The 20,192-nt window shown below is 52.4% G+C and overlaps 1 protein-coding gene across 2 annotated transcripts in view; it reads right to left on the minus strand.

Annotated features, from left to right (window-relative positions):
* Positions 1-4,167: 4,167 nt before the first annotated feature.
* NOTCH1 (notch receptor 1) overlaps positions 4,168-20,192 on the minus strand; it is a 42,878-nt gene continuing 26,853 nt past the window's right edge. The window contains exons 13-34 of one of the 2 annotated variants that reach the window (XM_014258004.2): positions 19,508-19,700; positions 19,123-19,268; positions 18,485-18,598; positions 17,444-17,563; positions 17,039-17,191; positions 16,414-16,642; positions 16,081-16,282; positions 15,839-15,992; positions 15,414-15,598; positions 15,096-15,228; positions 14,531-14,650; positions 14,323-14,435; positions 13,312-13,883; positions 12,185-12,613; positions 11,250-11,398; positions 10,408-10,624; positions 9,986-10,076; positions 9,609-9,774; positions 8,633-8,928; positions 8,180-8,327; positions 7,971-8,068; positions 4,168-7,538 (exon numbers count right to left, since the gene is read on the minus strand). In XM_014258004.2, coding sequence (XP_014113479.1) covers positions 6,051-7,538; positions 7,971-8,068; positions 8,180-8,327; positions 8,633-8,928; positions 9,609-9,774; positions 9,986-10,076; positions 10,408-10,624; positions 11,250-11,398; positions 12,185-12,613; positions 13,312-13,883; positions 14,323-14,435; positions 14,531-14,650; positions 15,096-15,228; positions 15,414-15,598; positions 15,839-15,992; positions 16,081-16,282; positions 16,414-16,642; positions 17,039-17,191; positions 17,444-17,563; positions 18,485-18,598; positions 19,123-19,268; positions 19,508-19,700 — 5,516 coding nt within the window. In that variant the 3' untranslated portion in view covers positions 4,168-6,050. Of the gene's footprint in view, positions 7,539-7,970; positions 8,069-8,179; positions 8,328-8,632; positions 8,929-9,608; positions 9,775-9,985; positions 10,077-10,407; positions 10,625-11,249; positions 11,399-12,184; positions 12,614-13,311; positions 13,884-14,322; positions 14,436-14,530; positions 14,789-15,095; positions 15,229-15,413; positions 15,599-15,838; positions 15,993-16,080; positions 16,283-16,413; positions 16,643-17,038; positions 17,192-17,443; positions 17,564-18,484; positions 18,599-19,122; positions 19,269-19,507; positions 19,701-20,192 lie in introns of both variants that reach the window. The other variant, XM_005529204.3, reaches the window with a different exon arrangement.

Consider the following 20,192-nt stretch of genomic DNA (forward strand, 5'->3'; position numbering starts at 1 on the left):
CCGGGGAGTGGCGGAGCGCGGCTCCGTGCGGGTTCCGTGGAGATCCCGGTCCCTTCGGTTGCCCGGTGAGGGTGCAGTGGCTCGGGCGGCCGCCAGGGCGGGACAGAGCTCCGCCGGTCCGGTGCCGGTCCCGGGGGAGCCGCTGCCCATCGCGGGCCGGGGGAGCGAGGCGGATCAGGGGCTCCCCAGGGCTGCTGGAACGGAGAAATCCGTGGTTTCAGACACGGGGAATGAGATTCTGCCTCACGGAGCGAAGCTATGACTCGCCGCACAGCGAGGTCCTGTCCCGCACGTCCGTGAGGGCTTAATTAGGAGAAGCGCATTAATTGGGGAAGGCTGGGGTGCACGTGTCCAAAAACATCAGAACCAGAAACAAATCCCAGAATCCTTAAAGCTGAAAAAGCCCTCTGATATTACCGAGTACCGTGTTCACCACTAAACCTCGAGGCGAACACTCCAGGGATGATGATTCCAGCACTGCTCCAAGGCTTAACCACCATTTCTGCGATGAAATTTTCCCAAATTGCCAATCTAAGCCTCCCCTGGCACGGCTCGAGCCTGGTTCCCTGGGAGCACAGCCTCTGTGTCCACGCTCCTGTCAGGAGCTGTGCACAGGGAGAAGGCCCTGCCCACGGCAGAGGGTGGAATGAGACGATCTTGAAGGTCCCTTCCAACCCACAGCGGTCTGTGACTCCATGAAAATAGCTCTTTGGGAATCAAAAACATAGAAAAAGCACAAAACATTCCCTCCTGAGCCTCCTTTTCTCCAGGCTGAGCTCTCCCAGCTCCCTCAGCCGCGCCTGGTGCTTCAGGCCCTTCACAAGCTCCGTGGCTCTGCGAGCTGCAGCTCGATTTTACACAAGCACGAAGCTTTTTAGGGGGGTGAACCCCCGTTCCAGCACCAGAAGAATGTCTGTCATTCACCAGCGTGGCCCCCCGTGCTGATACTGTCACAGCCGGCACCCAACAACAAGCCTTGCAGAGGAAAACACAACGACCTAAACAAACATCTTAATCAAGGGTCATTATCAGTGTGAGAGCTGTTCCTGCACGCTTGATCATTAAAGCAGGGGAATATCCTCAAAGCCCCGGCCAAGCAGGGGAAGTAGAACTTTGATGCTGGTGTGGGAACCAGAGGCAGCGCTGTGATTTTTAAGTGCCTTTCATCTCCCTCTTTTGTAGGAACATTCTTATAAACCAGCTTGTCAAATACAATTTCCCTGTGCAGGCATGAGTTGCAGATAAAGCCCTGGTTCTCCCTTGATATTTCCCCCAACAGGTGTAATCCGAGGAAACATGGTTTTAATTAGCCTGATTGGCTTTTTGTGTGCTAAAGACCATCAATAGTTCACATCTGTGTCTATAGTTAGATATTTATGTTGCATATTTAACCCCCTCCTACAGGGGTACATAATGCAAACATCAACAATGGGATCTCAGCTTTGTTGTTCTCCTGATAAATACGTGATTATGAAGAATTGCCACGTTAAAGCATTCAATCCCTTTTAACCTGAAGTTTTATAGCTGGTTTGCTGTACTCAGCAGTAGTTCTGGACTTGAGTGACCCATTATAAATGAAAACCTTTGCCAGTGAGGACAATGTGTGTCCTTCTCCCCCGCTTCACAGAATGGTTTGGAAAGGACCTTAAAAGTAATCAAATTCTACCCCCTGCCATGGGCAAGGACACCTTCCACTATCCCAGGCTGCTCCAAGCCCCATCCAACCTCGCCTTGGGCACTTCCAGGGATGGGACAGCCACAGCTTCTCTGTTCCTCAGCTCACCTGGGATACAACACAAACGATTCTGACCTTTTACTGGTAATTTATTCAGTCTTCAGGTTGCACACAGCCAGAAACACAACCTTGCCCCACGAGCTTGCTATGAAAAGGATCATTCTTTGAGTTTAGAAACATGGAAAATGCTAAAGGAGGGTATCTCTATCCCTTACCATTATTCTGCACTATGTTGGCCAACTGGTCAGAGTTTTATTTATTTACTCATTCAGTTGCTGTGATTATTCAGACTACCCCAGCCACATTACCCCCTGTGTGATTTGAGCACCCGAGATGAATTTGGCTCCTTTTGTACATTCTTCAGGGGCTGATTTCAGCTTCAGCAACAATTCCTCAATCAGGGCTGGAGCAGCTGCGAGCAACTTTGTGAGCAAACACCAACAGCCTGGAGGGAGAAGCAATACAGAGTAGCAGTTTCTAAATGTCCCATCTAATTGAGCAGGAATAATGAAAACAAAGAGTGAAAAAAACCAAGCCCTCCAGCATGTAAACAAATAGTTCAGGTGCAGGGATTCCTCAGAGCACCAACATACCTGCCATGGCAATAGCCAGTGCTAATCTTGTTTTACGCCAACACTTTCGAACCCTTCCCTCATGTGTGGGATGTGATTTTAGTGCTTCTCAGCCCTTTTCACCTGGAATGCTGAGACAGCCCTGCTTGCCATGCTCCAGTCACTCCTCAGCATCTTCTGGTGCTGAGAGAGCTTGAAATTCATCTCCCAAAAATCTTTGCCCACACGAGGTGAAGATGAGCTCGTGGTGGGTTGGTTGGTGTGGGGAGAAGCATTTAAGTGTGAAAGGAAAGTTTGAAACTGGGGCCATTTTTCTTGTTTCTCGTTTAACTTTGCCTCGATCCCAGCTGGATCTGTGACACCACAATCATGTCATGTGCCACAAGTTGGTTGGTCACCAGATGCCCTCATAAATCTAAGTCATTTGGGGCTAAACACGTAAAACCTAAATTTTTGCATCCTTATTCCTCTAAGATTTAAAAACCTTAACTGACTTCTAGTTTGAATTACCTTGTGGATAATTAATTAGTAGCTATCTATTTGCTTCTTTCCATGGTATTTAGCCCCCCTCTTTCCTCATCCTGTCCCTCTGACCACTCCTCATGGAAAATCCCATGCTTTGCAGCCCCTCTTGTTGAACGAGCCACACTCTTGCAATATCACATTGTTTTCCATGTCCTCATAAACCCCTTTTTTTCATCTATTCCGGGCCAAATTTCTGCCTTGCCCATGAGTGACTTGGTTTTACAGTGGACCAGGCAGGAGAGGATCCTTCTAATGCCTCCTCACTTTGGGATGAGCTCCAGTGGCAGCACTGGAGCTGCGCTGGGCTGGTACTGGGATGGGAATGTGTGGGAGAAGCCTGGAAGGCTGGGCTGTGTGGGATTCGTGAGCAGCTCATGTGTGAGTCACGCTGGAGGCAGACAAACTCCATTTAGTGCATTCCAGATGGGCTGCAGCCAGACACAGGCAGGGGGATGACACATAAACCCATCTCCAGGGTGTCCCCCTGGCTATTGAGATCCTCACTGGTGACACATTTTGCAGGGGAGAAGAGGGGTTTGCTCTCTGTTAAAATACCCCTTTCCATGGAGTTTGATGTTCCCTTTCCTGGAATGTCACCTCCCTGACCTCTGAAGGTGCATTTCACTGCTGTGGGTGGCACATCAAGTGCCACTGTCACCACACCAGTAGCTGACCAGTTGTACAGCAGGTGTTGGGTGGCCCTGGATCTGTCTGGGGCTGGATACCAGCCCCATCCACACACAAGCTCTCTCTCTCCTCAGCCAAGGAGTGGAAAATACCAGCATTCCAGGCTTATGTGATTTGGGAGGAGGTCAATGGCTCTGCTATTTATATCCAGTTATCTGGGGACTTTGCAGCTGCATTTGCACTGCAGAGTCCCTGTGGGGTAGAGAAAGAATTAAATTAAATTAAATTACCTTAAAAATCTTGAGCACAGCAAGGACAGCAAACATTTCTGGGTGGTGGTTGTGCCCAGAGTGGCACAAGTAAAACTGTCTCTCTGGTGCTGCTGTTCCTGGTTTGTTTGAAGATGCATGAAGGATATTCCTTAAAACAATTTTTCCATGTTTCCCCTTTCAGATCTTGACCCGATGGCCTGAGGATATCAGAGCACCCACAGCAGGTAAAAAGCCCCTCCTGCCTTGCCCAGGTGTCTCAAGTCAGTGAGAGTTTAGTATAAGTTAAAGGGAAATTTTCATTGTCCAAAGCTCTTCTTTTACACAGAGAACAAGATCTAGAGGAAGCTCCAGCCCTCAGTGCAAGGAGCAGCTCTGAAAGACAGCAGGTGTCAAATCCAGAATTCAAGTGACCCGTAACAAAAACACCAAATTCCAGTTTTAGTAAAATCTAGATGCCCAGAAGCATCATTTATTGCAAATCAGTTAACCAAAAAAAATACATCATTTTTGCAAACTACAACTTTGCATGTAGATAACTTTATTACAGAAGATATCTTTTCTTAAACTACACTCTAGTTTATAAAACATAGGAAGATTCAACACCACGTGATGTTTTTATCACTCATATTAGGTGTGTCACAATAACAATGGTCTGAAATGTTAACTAAGATGAGTGCTCAGCAAGGCGCTGTGCCTTGAGAAATATCCATTTTATTTGGTGTTCTAATAGAAAGGAATGAGGAAAAGGAACCCTTTTCTTAGGTTTTCTTGATTAACTGCTCTCTATCTGCCTGTCCCATACACATTATCTAGTCTTAGGGTGTCTGCTTGCTTTTGCACCCGAGTGAGTGATATTCCAACACCTCTATAAGGTGATATATTTATGATATATTTAAGACTTGCTCATTTAGATTTTTGAAACAAAATCCACCTTTTCTTGAAAAAAAAACAAAACAAAAAACCAAACCAAAAAAACCCCATATTTACAAACATTAAATCTGCCACAGGCTTATACTATATTTTACATGATACACAGAAAGAGTGCACATCAATATAAAAAAAGATGCATCACTCCAGGCTAACGTCACAGAACAAAATGTCAACGTTTCACAGCACAGCTGTGCTGGCCCCTCGCCCTCCAGTTTGGCCAGTCCAGCCTCCCACCAAAACCAGCAGCACATCCCACTGGGCACCCAGTGAGGGCTCTGCCAGAGGAGCTGGGGCCGGGCGAGCACGTGGGGGTGGCAGTGTGATAATGCTTTGTAATCTCACTCAGGGTGTCTGCACTGCCAGACACACCTTCTTTTAAAAAATAGGCAGGCCATCCTTAAAATAAGGATGTGGTTTACAAAGTTTATATTGGCATTTATTTCTTAAAACGGTTACTCAAAGGCAAACATGAAAACAAAAGAAAACAAAAAAATCAGTAAAGATATTCAAAGTAAAATTAAGTCTCCTTTGTGTATATACTCCATACTTATGGGCTTGCTCTCTTGGAAGTTTGGCAAATACATTTCTTTTTGATGGGGGACAGTATTCATGTTTTGTAGGGTGTTTTTTTTTAGCTTAGAAACTGTTCTTACAGGTCTATAATCCTGATTTTCTTTTTTTTTTTTTTAGATCATAAAAATCATTTAAATATATATATTTTTATATATATATAAAAACAAGAGAGAACAAAAATTTCTATTATCAAGGCAAATGTACAACTATATAATACTGAAATTTAAACAAAGATTCATGACTGGTACCATAAAATGTCCTCTCATATAATTGCAAAGGAAACATTTTAAAGTACATTTAAAAAATGTGTCCGTACTTAATTTTTTTCCCCTTAAGGAGTGGTATTTTTAGTCAATTTTTACTTCCCCTCTTCTTTCTCACCTCTCTTTCTGAGTTGAAAGAGAAAAAAAATAAATTAATGGCATTTCAGAATCACAAATCATTGCTTATAACTTTACATAAACATTTCCTCTCAAATCAAACACAATGAACCCCCCCCAAACAAAAGAGAACGTGCTATAAAAACCTAATTTGTTGATTTCTCGAAACACAACTGGTGTCCCACATTGAGTTCTTAACAATAGAACATATAAATAAAAAGGCAGTGTCCTCATGTAAAATAAAAAGTACATAAATAAATACTAAAAAAAAAAAAAAAAGGAATTAATTAGTCTTTTTCTTTTCTTTTTTTTTCTTTTTTATAAAAACATATTTAAAAAGGATCCTTTAATAAAAGCATCCGACGTCCTTTAAAAAAAAAAAAAAATCTCCCTCGAGCTTCTGGCTCCCAATGAGCGTCTCTAAAACACTTTTTTTTTACTTGAAGGCCTCGGGGATGTGTCCCATCTGTGACTGCATACTCGTGGGAGGGCTGGAGATGCCCTCGGACCAGTCGGACACGTTGGAGTGAGGAGAGGAGCTGGACCACTGGTCGGGCGACTCCGGTGACGGCGTGAGGAAAGGGTGGTCGGGCACCTGGAGCTGGTGGCTGGGGGTGTTGTCCAAGGGGGAGGAATAACTGTGCTGGGAAGGCGGCGTCAGGAACTGCGTGGTGGTCATGGGCTGGGCGAGGGAGGAGGGCAGGGAGGTGGGCAGCATCTGGGAATCCTGGGGCAGGATGGTGTGCACGGCCATGGCGCTGCCGCTCACCGGCTGCAGGTCGGGCTGGCTCAGCTCCGTACCGAGGAAATTCTGGCCCATGTGGCCGCTCCCGTTGGAGCCGGGGTTGTGGTGCTGCTGCTGCGGCTGCTGCGGCGGCTGCGGGGGCTGCTGCGGCTGCTGCGGCTGCTGCTGCGGTGGCTGCAGGTTGGGCTGCTGGAGCTGCTGCTGCTGCTGCTGCTGCATCTGCTGGAGCTGCTGGCTCTGCATCAGGTGGGGCTGGGACGCCAGGCGGGTGTTGGGCATGGCCTGGTAGCTCATCATCTGCGACAAGCTGGTGGTGGGCAGCCCGTTGTGCAGCGAGGTCATCATGCCGTGCTGCAGGTTTTGGGGCTGCTGGTGCGCCCCGGGCTGCAGGTTGGCTCTCAGGGGGTTGTACTGGCTCTGCACCATCCCGTTCTGCAGCCGGGTGAGCCAGTCACACTGCCCGTTCAGCCCGGCCCCGCCGCCCACCGAGAAGCTCATGGGGGCACTGCTCATCCCCGTGCTGGGGCTGGACACCGGCAGGTGGGACAGGCGCGGTGGCACCGAGTCGAAGCCCATCCTGCTGGAGCTGCCCATGGCCATATCCTGCTTGCCCGCCATGTTGAGGTGGTTGATGCTCAGGTGGGCATCGGGCATGCCTGGCAGGTGGTTCAGGGGCATGGAAGGGGACTGCTGGAACGGAGAGGTCATCAGCGGGGGAGAGGCCACGTCCGAGAGGTAGCCGTGCGGTGACTCCAGGGAGTCCACTGGAGACAACACGCTGGAGTTGTCAAGCAGACAGCCTTTTCCATCCTGGGACTTTTTCCTCCGGGCTTTGAGGTCTTTGGCATCCTTGCCATTGCAGCTCAGCCCTTTGGTGCTTGGCTTCCTGGCCTTCTTGCCCTGCACGGCGGGTTTGAGGTTGCCGATGTAGCTGTTGGGGGAGCAGAGCGGGGGGGACAGGGTGGGTGCCCCCAGGGGGCCGTTGTGCAGGGTGGGGCTCCGCACCAGGTTGTACTCATCCAGCAGCCGCACGATGTCGTGGTGCATGCGCTCCTGGGCGATGTCCCGCGGCAGCCGGTCCATGTGGTCCGTGATGTCCCGGTTGGCAAAATGGTCCAGAAGGACCTTGGCGGTTTCGTAGCTCCCTTCTCTGGCTGCCAGGAACAGTGGGGTCTCCTCCTGGAAAGGCAGCAAGGTTTGGTTAGGGTTGAGTTCACAGATTCTCCTGGCTAGTGCTGCCCTGAGCTCCACACCCGTGTGGTTGGGTGGCAAAGGTGGCCTGCCATCATCTGGTGAGGGTTTGCTCCTTCTTTTTCCTACCCTGCTGAGCCACGTCCTTGTACTGCTATCAAACCAGGAACCCTGTGAGTGACCCTGGACATGCTGGAGATGGCCACAAAGACACTGCCCACCAGGCACTGTATGGCCCCTCAACATCACCCCTACAACCAAATCCCTTAGTGCTCCTTTGAGCTAAATCCAACTTCATTCACAGCAGAATGTGTGAATCAGAGTCTCAGTGCCAGACATTTGTATTTTAGCCAGAAATTACTCTTTAACAGACTCCCCAAATGGTTCTTCCCTTGCATATATCAGCCTAGGAGGTACTACCTTATTATTCTGCATGTCCTTATTGGCACCATTTTTCAGGAGGACCATTGCAGCTTCCACATTATTCACAGCAGCTGCCCAGTGCAGGGCTGACTTGCCTGGAGAGGAGAACCACAGAATACAACACACATTAGAGAGTGCTGAGATCAACAGCAAGCAGCCCTTTTGTCCCATGTCAGGGTCAAGTGGTGTTTTAGCTGCCTCGGTACCTAAATCATCCACGGCGTTGACGTCAGCGTGGCAGTTGATGAGGTCATCCAGCATCCCCTCCACAGCCAAGCGAGCAGCCAGGATCAGGGGAGTGGTCCCGTCATGCATTCGGGCATCCAGGTCTGTTGCCCTGTTCCTAATCAGGATCTGCCACAAGAAGGGCCAAAGCAGAGGGAACACAAACATTAGGAGGGGCAAGACAGCAAGGCACTCCAGGTGTCCAGGTCTCAGGACCTTTCTAAAGGTTCATCTCTCCAATTCTGCTCCCAGTCCAGGGCTGCTGCTGCGAGCTTGCTGCTTTGCTATGCCCCAAGACAACAGAGGCTTCATTTTTTACAAATGTCACCCCACACCTTGCCCAGGTGAGCAGGAGACCTAGTGAAAAAACTCTTCACGTAGCACCACGATTTCCCCCCAAAAACCCCAAAACTGGCGGCCAAAGCATCGATTACCTGGAAGACTCCTTGGGCATCGGCAGAGACGGCGGCGTGGAGGGGCGTCCGGCCCATGTTGTCCTGGATGTTGGCATCAGCGCTGGCCTCCAGCAGGCGCTTGGCAGCGTCGGAGCGGGAGTACCTGGCAGCCAGGTGCAGGGCGGTCTCGCCCGTGCGGTCAGTCTGGTTGTGCAGGCTGGCGCCCTGGTAGATGAAGTCCGAGATGACGGCGGGAGCATCGTCCTCCTCCTCGCTGTTGCCGGTCTCCAGCCCTCCTCCGCTGCATGAGGCGATCATCAGGGGGGTGAAGCCATCTGGAAGCACAGGGGAGCCCAGGGAAAAAAGGCTTTTTACCCTCTGTAATGCAGGAGGCTCAGCCAGATGCTCTGCCTGCGATAGATGCTTATTCTCCTGGGTGCACCAAGACTGAGTTCCTGACTAGTTCTGAACATCAAACACGAATGTCCTTCCTCTGATATGGATCTGAAATTCCTTAGTGGTATCTCACTACTCATTGCTTTCCCTATTTCAGCTGCTCCATGTAAAGTGCAGTTTGTAAGGAAGGCTGCTCAAAGCAAATAGAGTATGGTAAATACCTTCATTATTTCAGAGGATGATTTCACAGACATGGGGAAGACCAAGTGTTTGTAAGAATTTAAAAAGCTATTAACCATTGTTAAAAACCTTAAAAGAAGACTGTGAAATGTACAGTTGGGTGGGAGGAGAAGAATATAGGAGCAGCAGAGAGATAACCTGGATGATTTAATAGGTACTTCTGCGATTTCCATCTCAGTCATTAAACAAAACAGCTCTCATGGAAAGCAAAATGTGGCAGGGTCTCTCTCTGAATCACAACAGCAACCCTCTGGTGCAGAGCTTGTAGCAGTGACTCTGCACCAGCAAGGAACAGGGAGGGCTGTGGGGCTGCTCCTCTGCAAGGGCTGAGGGAGGGTTTGACATGAGCTGACAGTGCAGAAGTGCAAGGGGTCCTTACCCGGCCCTCTGACGTTGACATCCATGCAGTCAGCATCGATTTCCCCCTGTGGAGGCGTGGGGGCCATGGAGGAAATGCGCAGGTCAGCGGCGTCCAGGTGCTGCTGCGTCCACTGCCTGTGATCCGTCTGGTCATCCGTGTCCGGCAGCATCGCCTGCTCCTCGAACTGAGGGAAACAGCAGGGAATGAGCTCCCAGAAAAGCACCCTGAGCTCCAGCCTGGGAAGCTCTGTGAGGCTCTAAGGTGTGTGTTTGTCACAGGTTTGCAAAGGAACTGAGAGCAGCAATGAGGGGCCCTGAGCATCCCTCTGCTCCTTCCATGACAAACCCAGGAGTATCTGCCGGCAGCACAGGCAGGGAATGTGGCAGAGGGCTTACCCTGAACTTTTTGGTGTCCAAGGTCTCCTCATCACCCCACTCATTCTGGTTGTCATCCATCAGTGTGCCGTCCGAAGCATTTTTGAGGGGTCTTTAAAAATAAAACCACACAAAATGTTATCTCCTCTGCAGGAACTGTTTGTGATGTTCGTCCGTGTACAGGCACAAACTGAAAGAAGAATTAACCAGTCTCCACGAGGTTCCCCTCAGGTTGCATTTCATTTCTTACCAAGTGCAAAAAGATTACAAAGCACGAACCAGATGGAACACTGCTTTTTTCCCCATGCAGAACTTCAAGACCCCTGCTTCTTTTCCTCCCTGCCACACCACTACGATGCACTAGAGAACAAAACTCCGACGGGCTCTCTCAGAAGAGCCCCGAGCTGCGCCGTGTCTATCGGGTTAGCAAGCAAATTACTCACTTCAGTCCAACAGAATCCTCCCCGAGGGGCTCCCGTCGCTTCTTCTTGCTCGACTCTGTCACTTTGAAACCTTCAGGGAACCAAAGCTGCCCATGCTCCCTGCGGCGCTTGCGAGACACCAGCACTCCCAGTCCGATGAAGGCGACCAAGACCAGCGCAGCCCCCACCACGTACATAGGATACAGCTGGGAGTTCTTCGTGGGCTCGGCTGTTTCACCTACAAAACAGTGGGGCACAAAGAGATGCTGAGACATTAAGCTGCATAGCAAACGAGGGACACGGTGGAAATGAAGGAAAATTTGTTAATAGAGGTACCTAAGTCTGATCTAAATCAGCCACCCCCCCCCCCTCCCCAAAATAAGGTCATTTTATACGCTATTAATCAGAATTGCAAACTATCGGCAAATTCTCGGCTGCACAAGGCAGCCTGCACCAGGAGACAGCTTCACTTTTTTCTCCTTTAAGGAAAAGGATTAGCAAACTTCAAATCATTGCGCTTGCATTGAGCTGTTAAGACAAAAGGATTTAGGGGGGATTTTCAAGATACAAACTTCAACTCCTTGCATGTCACTGATTGATTGGAGCTGCTTGGGTTTTCTTTTTCTTTTCTTTTTTTAATAACTTTTAGAGTGATAATGATTTTGAAATAAAACCTGGAATAAGCAAAAATAATAAAGCGGGCTTGCAATTTTTTAAAAGAAAAGACTTTAAGGAAAAAAAAAAATATGTGAGGTTATTAAAACAGACTGTGCTCAAATGCAGCCAATTGACAGATAACTAAACTCAGGGAAGGCTGGAAAGTTTTGGCTGTCTCTCCTCCCCAGCTGACAAGCTGTACTTACTTTTGACAGCTTCTATTTTGTAGGGTATGTTGAGGTTCCCAAGGGAGGCCAAGGCTCCCAGGAATGCTGCCACATCAGTGGCACTCTGGAAGCACTGGGAAGATGACTGGATGCACTGGCGGTTATCAATTTCCAGGTAGACGATGGATCTGTGAGAGAGAGGAGTCAATAAGGAACAGGGAGAGATGACCACACCACGAGCCCTGTCTCCCTTCCCTCTTTAACCCCCACCGGTGGGAATTAGAAGATGGGAACCCATCTCCTTGCTCCCCTGTGGCCCCAAGCCTGCAGCTCACACTCATGGTCTGTTGGATTTGCTTCAGTGAATGCTGTAAAATCCAGCTCTTTATCTACAGGAATGGAAGGGAGTCTCTGCTTCACAATGTTTTAAAATTATCCAGACACTACAGTATCTTAAATAATGCTCTTTGGAAGCCTTCAGATCTTCTCACATCAGCTTCGCTGCTCTAACTCCTTTGCTTTCAGGGTTTTTTGATTGAGTCCATGGAGAGGGAGCAGGTTAGATGTGTATGTTTACACTAAAGATCTCCAAACACAGATTGCAGTAATTGAGTTTTACAACAAAGCTCTAGAAAGCATTTCCCAGGGAGAAAATGAGGCTTAACTTAATGACTTCCTGAAGTCAGACAGTCGGTCAGGCCAACCTCTGCTTCCAGGTCCCACCCAGCCCAGCCCCGGCTCCCAACAATGCACAGGCCTCCTTCAATCGTGAGAGTCGGCGCAGCATTGTACCAGGGACTCCTGAATGATCACTCCATTTTCCCACATGAGAGCAAAATCCGGTTTCTGTTCACACAGAAAGCAACATCTAAATACAATTATCTGGCCTACATCCTTCCCTTCCTAGCGTGTTACTATTATCGACACAGAGAACACACTCTGAGTGCCGCTCAGAGAAAATGGAGCCCTCTTACCCTCTGATGTCCATCTGGTCGAGCTCCCTCTTCTGCCTCCTGCCAGCCCTGGAGTAGAGGCTGCTCTTCACTTTGTTGATGACAGCACTGGACATATCTGACCAGTCCTCTGTGGATCTTTTGATGTAATGTTTTTTCAGCTCCTCCTCATTGCCGTAGTACGGGAAGATCATATACTCCCCCTTGGGGTTCTTCTTGAAGACCACGTTGGTGTGCAGCACACGGCTCAGCTCCCGCAGGAAGTTGAAGGAGTTGTTCTTGAGGTTCTCTGGGGTGATGAGGACCACCACCACCAGCGTGCCATCCGCCAACTTCTCTGGCATGTTGTTTGCACAGTCCAGACCATCCCACTCGCACTCAAAATTGTTGCAGCCCTGGTCACAGTGACCATCCGAGAAGTGATCTTTGCAGTACTGGTCATACAGAGGGCTGGGTGGAGGAAGAAGCAAGGCAGAAAAAGGAATTAAACCAAGTACTGCAAATAACACCTATCTGCTGAGAAAAGCAGTGGTGGTCTCTCTTTTGTGTGAGTATTCCTCACCCTGACAGACACTAAACCAGTTTACACAGAAAGCAGCTGTTTCATGCAGCACTGAGAAGCATTCACTGCTGCAGGTGAGAGAGAGCAGCTGTTAAATTATAAAAGAAAAAGGGACAAATTACTGTGACTCAGAGAAGGCATGGGGACACAGAATAGTTACTAAGACCACAGTTGGTCCAGGAATCTGGGACTAAGTTCCTGCTGTTGCCAAAGACAATGTTTGGGAAATGCTTGAATGATAACATCATCATGTTTCCTGGCTGCTCTTCCATCTGGGGTCTCCCTGCCTTGAAACTGACTGTGTTACTGCTGTGAGCTGGAGAATTCACTTCTGTGGAGTGATACAGGCAAGGACAGGGAAGCCATCTGCAATGAGTCAAACCCAAAGAGCTTCCAAGTGGATGTAAACTCAGAAGGACCACAGGGAGATGTCATTGCTTGAGTTGCAGCCCCACAGGCAGCAGAACAGAATGTTGGGAGTGAACAGCAAGCCTGAGTCTAGGAGTTTTACCAGACACAATCAGAAGAACCAGAGAGTCACCAGAGATGGGCTTTAAAACAAGAAGGTTTTAAAGAAGCCACTTACTTGCACTGCCCCTCATATTTCTGGCAGTCAAACCCATCGTAGAGGCAGCCAGCATTATTGCACTGAGAGTCACACTTGCCATCGTTGAAATACTTCCAGCACTGCAGAGACTGGGAGCAGTTCTTCCAGGGGTCGTTGAAGTTGAGGGAGCAGTCGCCCCCGTCCCAGCCGCAGGCGTGGTTGTTGCATTTCCCGTCGCAGATCTTGTTGCCGGCGTACCCCGCGCACACCGCGATCTCGCACTTCTCCTCGATTTTGGGGGGGATGATGTCCTGCCCGATGCCCCCCTGGAAGTCGAAGTCGAGGATGTGGCAGTTGAGGCCGTTGAAGTTGGCGGGGCAGTTGCAGCGGTAGTAGGGGGAGGCGTCGCTGAAGAACTCGCAGGTGCCCCCGTTGTAGCAGGGGTTGGAGGTGCAGGGGCTGCTGGCCGGGTACTGGCACTCGGGGCCTGTGAAGGCCGGCGTGCACATGCATTTGGAGCTCTTGTGGATGGAGATGCAGGTGCCACCGTTCAGGCAGTGCAGGTTCCCACAGGTGCGGGAGTCATTCTCGCAGGTGGCACCCACGAATCCCTGGGGGAGGCACAGCAAGGGGGGGGTCAGAACCACTGATGCTGTCCTACAAACAGCATTAACACACCTGTGTTCTGGGGAATTGAAGCTCACCCTCTAAAACTGGTGATGGGCAAGAATAATTTTGAATGTAAAGCTTGTTAGAGCATCCCCTCAAAGTGAAGGGAGCTCTTCTCCATAACTGCCTGTCCCACTCTGTGTGGTGTAAATAACATTCAGCCTGTTCTACCTTCAGGCCTGAGCCATCTTATCCTTAACTCTATTCCAGCATCCTTGCAAGTATGGAGGGTGCACATTTATGGGTGCACCCACAGCAAAGCATCCTCCCATCCACGCCTATCCCAGATGGGGAAGCCTCAGGGGCTAAACCGACCTCTTGACCACCCCTCATGGCCACGCAACGTTCTCTGCTCAGAGCTGGAGAGGAGCAGGCACCTACCGGGGGGCACTTGCAGATGAAGCCACGGCCGGTGTTGCTGGCAACAGCACAGGTTCCCCCATTCCTGCAGGGTTTGCCTTTGCAGCCATCCACCACGGTGTCACAGCGACGGCCTGCGAGGGAGAGGAGCGTGTGAGGAGCAGACGAAGGCGTGCAGGGATGCCTGGGGGCTGCAGGACCCTGGGAGCAGAGGAGATGCAGTGCTCACCTGCATAGCCAGGTCGGCACTCGCATTTGTAGTCGTTGACCCGCTGCACGCAGTTCTGGGTGCCGCGGGCGTCGCAGGGGTTGGACAGGCACTCGTTGACATCTCCCTCGCAGCGCTCCCCTACAAAGCCAGGGGGGCAGATGCAGCTGTAGCCACCTACCCGATCCTTGCACTTGCCATTGTTAAAGCACTTGGGCCCCAGGGTGACAGGATCAAAGAAAGGGCTGCAGTCATCCACATTGATCTCACAGTGCACCCCTAGAGAGAGGGGGGAACAACCCACACAGCTCATCAAACAGTATCGGGGGGCCTGCTGCTCCCTTGTGTGAGCCTTCCCTCCCACGGGGCTGAGCCTGACCACGTCAGTGGCAGCCTGAGCCACCTCTTGGGCAGGAGGGACATGGCAGCACGTGGCCAAGGCCGTGTGGCCTTGATGGCTAAGCCCACAAGCAAACACAAACCTCGCCCCCTGCATTTGCTGCTGCCGGCCCGAGCAGCTAATGAGCAGAATCCAAGGATATCTGCACTCAGCCCACTAATGCCCCAGCCTGGGGAATTAATTTACCTTGAGTTCCTCTGGGGCAGGAGCATTTGTAGGTATTGATGAGATCGATGCAGGTTCCTCCATTCTGGCATGGGTGGGACAAGCACTCATTGATCTCCTCTGAGCAGTTAACTCCATGATAACCAGCCACACACTGCAAGGAGGAAAGAGGGGATCTATCAGAGAGGTTCCTTCCATCCCCACATGGCTCTAGGAGCATAGCCAGCACTCCAGTCTCCCACTTGGTAAAGGGGCATCATGCAAGGGCAGCATCTTGGGTGGCAGAAAGGCAGTAACTGAGGCTTTTCCCCTGGGAATTCCCACCCTCCAGGCACCCACCTCGCAGGAGTAGCCTCCCAGGTAGTCTGTGCAGGTGGCTCCGTTCTGGCAGGGGTTGGGAGAGCATTCATCCACCTGCTCCTCACAGTAGCTGCCGGTGTAGCCGGCTTGGCAGCGGCAGAAATGTGTGTTGCCAGTGTCAACACAGAGACCCGAGTTCCTGCAGAGATGTGCTACATCGATACCTGTCAGGGAGAGCAGGGTGAGATGCAGAGACCTTGGTGACACCCACACACCACAGGGCCATGTCCTGGCCACCACACATCCCAGAGGGAATCACAGCCTTGGGGGGGTGCATTGCTAGAGCAATCCTTGAGATCGCTCTGCGCCAGAGATCCCCACCAAGAGAACTGGCCACAGCCCTGCTCAGTGCCCAGCACAGGGGACACCTGGGGACCCCAGCCTGGCCCTGTACACAGCCTTACCTTGCTGCTTAGCAGCCACCTCGCAGGACACACTGGGGACATCGCAGTAGAGCCCTGTCCAGCCGCTGTTGCACTCGCAGTGGTACAGGTTGCTGGTCTGCCAGCACTTGCCTCCGTTCTTGCAGGGTGAGGAGTCACACCAACGCACCAGGTTCTGGGGGGGCAGAGCAAGAGGTGAGGGTGAGGACCCAGCAGGGCTTTTGAGACTGCAGTGACCCCCAGAACCCCCACAGTTCCTGTACCTGGCAGTTGAGCCCGGTGTACCCCTGGGGACAGGTGCACTTGTACGTCCCGTAGCTGTCCTGACACGTGCCCCCATTCAGGCATGGCTTGGAGTCGCACTCGTTGATGTTGTGCTCGCAGTAGCTGCCCGTGAAGCCGGGCAGGCAGACGCAGGTGAAGGTGTTGATGCCATCCACGCAGGTCCCACCGTTGAAGCAGGAGCTGGGGACAGAGACATCACACCCCAGTGAGTTACTGCTGGTCGTGCCCCGCGCCAAAGCCCCACACACCAACCCAGGGCTATGGGGTGGCACAGGGACCTCAGCCCCTTGTCCCAGCTGGCAGGACTGTACCTCTCGGTGCAGTCAGGGGTGTTGTTCTCGCAGTGGATGCCGCTGAAGCCGGAGGGGCAGGTGCAGGTGTAGCTGTTGACGCAGTCAGTGCAGTTGGCCCCGTTCTTGCAGGGGTTGCTGGCGCACTCATTGATGTCCTCCTCGCACTTGGGCCCTCGGAAACCAGCCAGGCACTCGCAGAAGAACGTGCCAATGCCATCAGAGCAGGAGCCACCGTTGTGGCACGGATCTGGAGAGGAGGGACATGCATGTGAAGATGTGATGGGTCCAGCTGTGGTGCAGCAGCCCAGCCTGGGAGCACAGCTGTCCCCATACACGTTCCCATGCCACGTGGAGGAATGGGACTGAGCCCATGGGCTGGGCAGAAGCCAGACCAAGCCCACAAGGAAAACCCATGGCATACATTGTCCCCCAGCTTCCTTCCTCCTGCTCCCATCTTGGACTGACACAGCTCAACAGGGACATGTGTGAGGTGGCCCAAAAGCCAAGCAGGGCTCGCAGCACAGCCCTGGCCACAGCGGCAGCAGGTGCTGGTCCATGCACGGGGAGGAGAATCCCAGCCCCAGGAAGGGTGATGAGGCTCAGGGCTGGGCTGGGTGCAGTCTGGGGCAGCCCCTGCTCTTACTGGGCTTGCAGTCATCGATGTCGGTGTCGCAGTTGCGGCCGGAGAAGCCAGTCCGGCAGGCGCAGCGGTAGCTCCCATTGGTGTTCTGGCACGTGGCCCCATTCCTGCAGGGGCTCTTCACACACTCATTGATGTCAATCTCACAGGTCTGACCTAGGGACAGAGCAGGACAGGGATTGTGTGGGCTGGGGGTGCTGGTGAAAACCCCAGGGGTGACAATGACAATCTGGGCACCTCTCACACCAGGGCAGAAGCCAAGGGACACAGGCAATGGCTGTGTCCCATCCACCCAGCTGAGCCATGGGACACGTCAGGACCCTTCCCAAGGCCTGGCTCTCTCCCCTGTGCCTTTCCCTCCCTGAGGGGAGTGGGGGGTTTTGAGCCCCAAAAGGGCCACGTCCATACCTTGCCAGCCAGGGGGGCAACTGCAGGAGAAGCTCTTGTAGTCCTCTGACTCCTGGCACTCGCCACCGTTCTTGCAGGGGCTGCCAGCACAGGGAGCCAGCACATCCTCACAGGTGGCTCCTGAACAGGCACAAGCACCAGTTGACACCCTCCAAAATGACAGGTGGCCCTGCTATCCCTGTCCCCTGCCCTGGGCTGCTGCCAGTCTCGGGAAGGCTCTGAACTTTCCCAGCACCCCAGGACAGCCCAGCTGGGGATGTCTCCTCCATTCCAGGTCACACATGACCCCAAAGCCTCATAAACTTTTAAGCCCTGGCTATCTGGGCTGCATGAAGGCACTGCTCACTTCCTTTGGCAGGGAAGTGCTGCTCGGGGTGTCTTTTCCCCCTTGCACTCCCTCCCCCCTTCCCTCTCCGCTGCTTTTCCTGTTTACGTCCAGCCAAGGGACACGTTCCCTCCGAACCCTTATCTTCCCTGTCAGCCAATATCTCCTGAACTGGCCTTTGCTATTTTCCAGAGCCTTTCCCTCCCTGCCTCCCCAGTCCCCGTCCCCCCCAGGGGTTTCCATGGCCACTGGTGAGGGCAGGAAACAGCTCATGGCTTCCTGCAATTGTGCTGGGCTGCGCGAGCGGAAGCGCAGGGCCGGCAAACAGGAATTGGCTCAGCAGAATCCCCTGGCCCCTCGGCCTCGGATCGCCTCTTCCAGCACGGGCATCACGGCTGGGGAACGGTGGGGTGTGAGTAGGGCAGCCCCTGGGTGCTGCTGCCCCCGAGCCACCGCCCTGGTGCCCTCCAGGAGGAGGAGGAAGAGGAGGAAGGGAGGAAGCTGTGGCTGGCAGCTCCTCAAAGCTCCTGCAAATTTCCTCCAGCTGCGCCGTGGAGAGGTGGAGCCGTGGCTGTGGGCAGCTCCTCGGCAGGGCAGAATGAGAGAGGCCTTCATGCTTAGTGCCAGCTCACTGCACGTGCTGGGGACCAGCTTGGTGTCACACATGAAGCAGAACCTCCACAGAGCTGTGGTGGGGCATGGGGTGCTCCCCTCACCTGTGTAGGGCAGGAGGCAGTTGCAGGTGTAGCCAGCAACATCATCAATGCACGTGCCCTGGTTCAGGCAGGGGTTGGAAGCACATTCGTTGATATTGGTCTGGCAGTTGGGGCCTGTGTTAAGGAAAATAGATAGAAGTGGCTGTGATGGGGGTGTGCTGGTGGCAGGGGGTACGGTGGGGACACGGTGACAATGACAACAGCCCACCCATTGCCCTGGGAAAGCCTCTTGTGCTCAGCTCCAGCCCTGAACTCTGCTGAAGGTCTCCAGGATGGCTGCACTGTCACAGCTCCCAGCCACAACTGGGGCTCCACTGTCTCCAAAATGAAGCCCCCAGCCCATCCAGCATCATGAGAACACTCACAGCTCCCACACACTTTGGTGGAGGGGGAACATGGCAGCAGCCCTGGCTGGACCCTTAGAATCATGGAATCACAGACTTGCTAATGCTGGAAAAGCCCTCTAAAATCATCAAGTCCAACCACTAACCCAGCATCACTATATTCTACATCCACACCCCTTTTGAACACTTCCATTCATGGTGACTCCACCACTTCCCTGGGAAACTTGCTCCAGTGCCTGACCACCATTTCCAGGAAGAAATTTTCAAGAATATCCCATCTATCCCCCCACTTACCACTGAAGCCCTCCCTGCAGGTGCAGATGTAGCCACTGGTCATGTCCTTGCAGGTGCCACCGTTCATGCAGGGATTGGATTCACACTCGTTGTTGTTAATGTCACAGTTTGTCCCACTCCAGCCAGGGTCACAGTCACACTTGTAGCTTTGGGGAAAAATTTGGGCATAAAGAGCTGGTCCATCCTGGCCCTCTAGGCTGCACCAGCCATCATTTATTCAGGAAATCCTGTCCCTTCAGGGAAATATCCCACGGCACTGGCCCAGAGCATGGACATGCACCAACTCAAGGGGACAGATACTCGCCCTCCTCTGACCTAACCCTGACTTTGCTGGGGACCCTTTGGTCCCTGCAGCCCCTAGCAGCCCCCGCACCCTCCAGCCTACCCATTCAATCCATCGTGGCATTTCCCGTGGATGCAGGGGTTGCTGTTGCACTCGTTCACTTCGGACAGGCACTTGGGGTCGTGGAAGCCCTCGGGGCACAGGCAGGTGAAGCCGTTGATGCCGTCCTTGCACGTGCCCCCGTTGTGGCAGGGGTTGCTGGCACACTCGTCAATGTTGATGTTGCACATGCGCCCTGGGAAAGGGGGAGCAAGGAACAGTCACCCCATAAGCATAAACAGCACGGCGTGGGGAGTGCACCCACCAGGCAGCTCCCCCTCCAGCCACCCAGGGAATGTCTGCTGGAGGCTGGGATCTCAGGACACACGTGTGCTGGCTGCAGAGGAGCGGGCTGCCCTGCAGGCAGGGTGACTTCACACCCTGCATCGCCTGCCTGCCTTCACTCAATGTGACTGGGAAGAGGCCATGCCCTGGGCTGCTTTGGTCCAGGATGGAACACCGAAGGGAGGAGGTTTCAGCCTGTAACCCTACCTGCCACGGCTGACAAAGCCAGGCTTTATTTTGGCTCCCGGCGGGCCCGAGGACAAGGGGCCGTGCGAGCGGGGAGCGGCGGGGGCTGCTCCCATCAAAGCCCTCCACCATTTCCAGCAGCCATCAAACAAACCAGTTGGACAAGGCAGCAACCTGATACCCATGGGAGTGGGCGCAGCAGGAGTCGAATTCGCAG

This window comes from Pseudopodoces humilis, chromosome 22, assembly GCF_049639895.1.
Source record: "Pseudopodoces humilis isolate 2021_Gansu_Grassland_sample_001 chromosome 22, ASM4963989v1, whole genome shotgun sequence".
NCBI classification, from domain to species: domain Eukaryota; kingdom Metazoa; phylum Chordata; class Aves; order Passeriformes; family Paridae; genus Pseudopodoces; species Pseudopodoces humilis.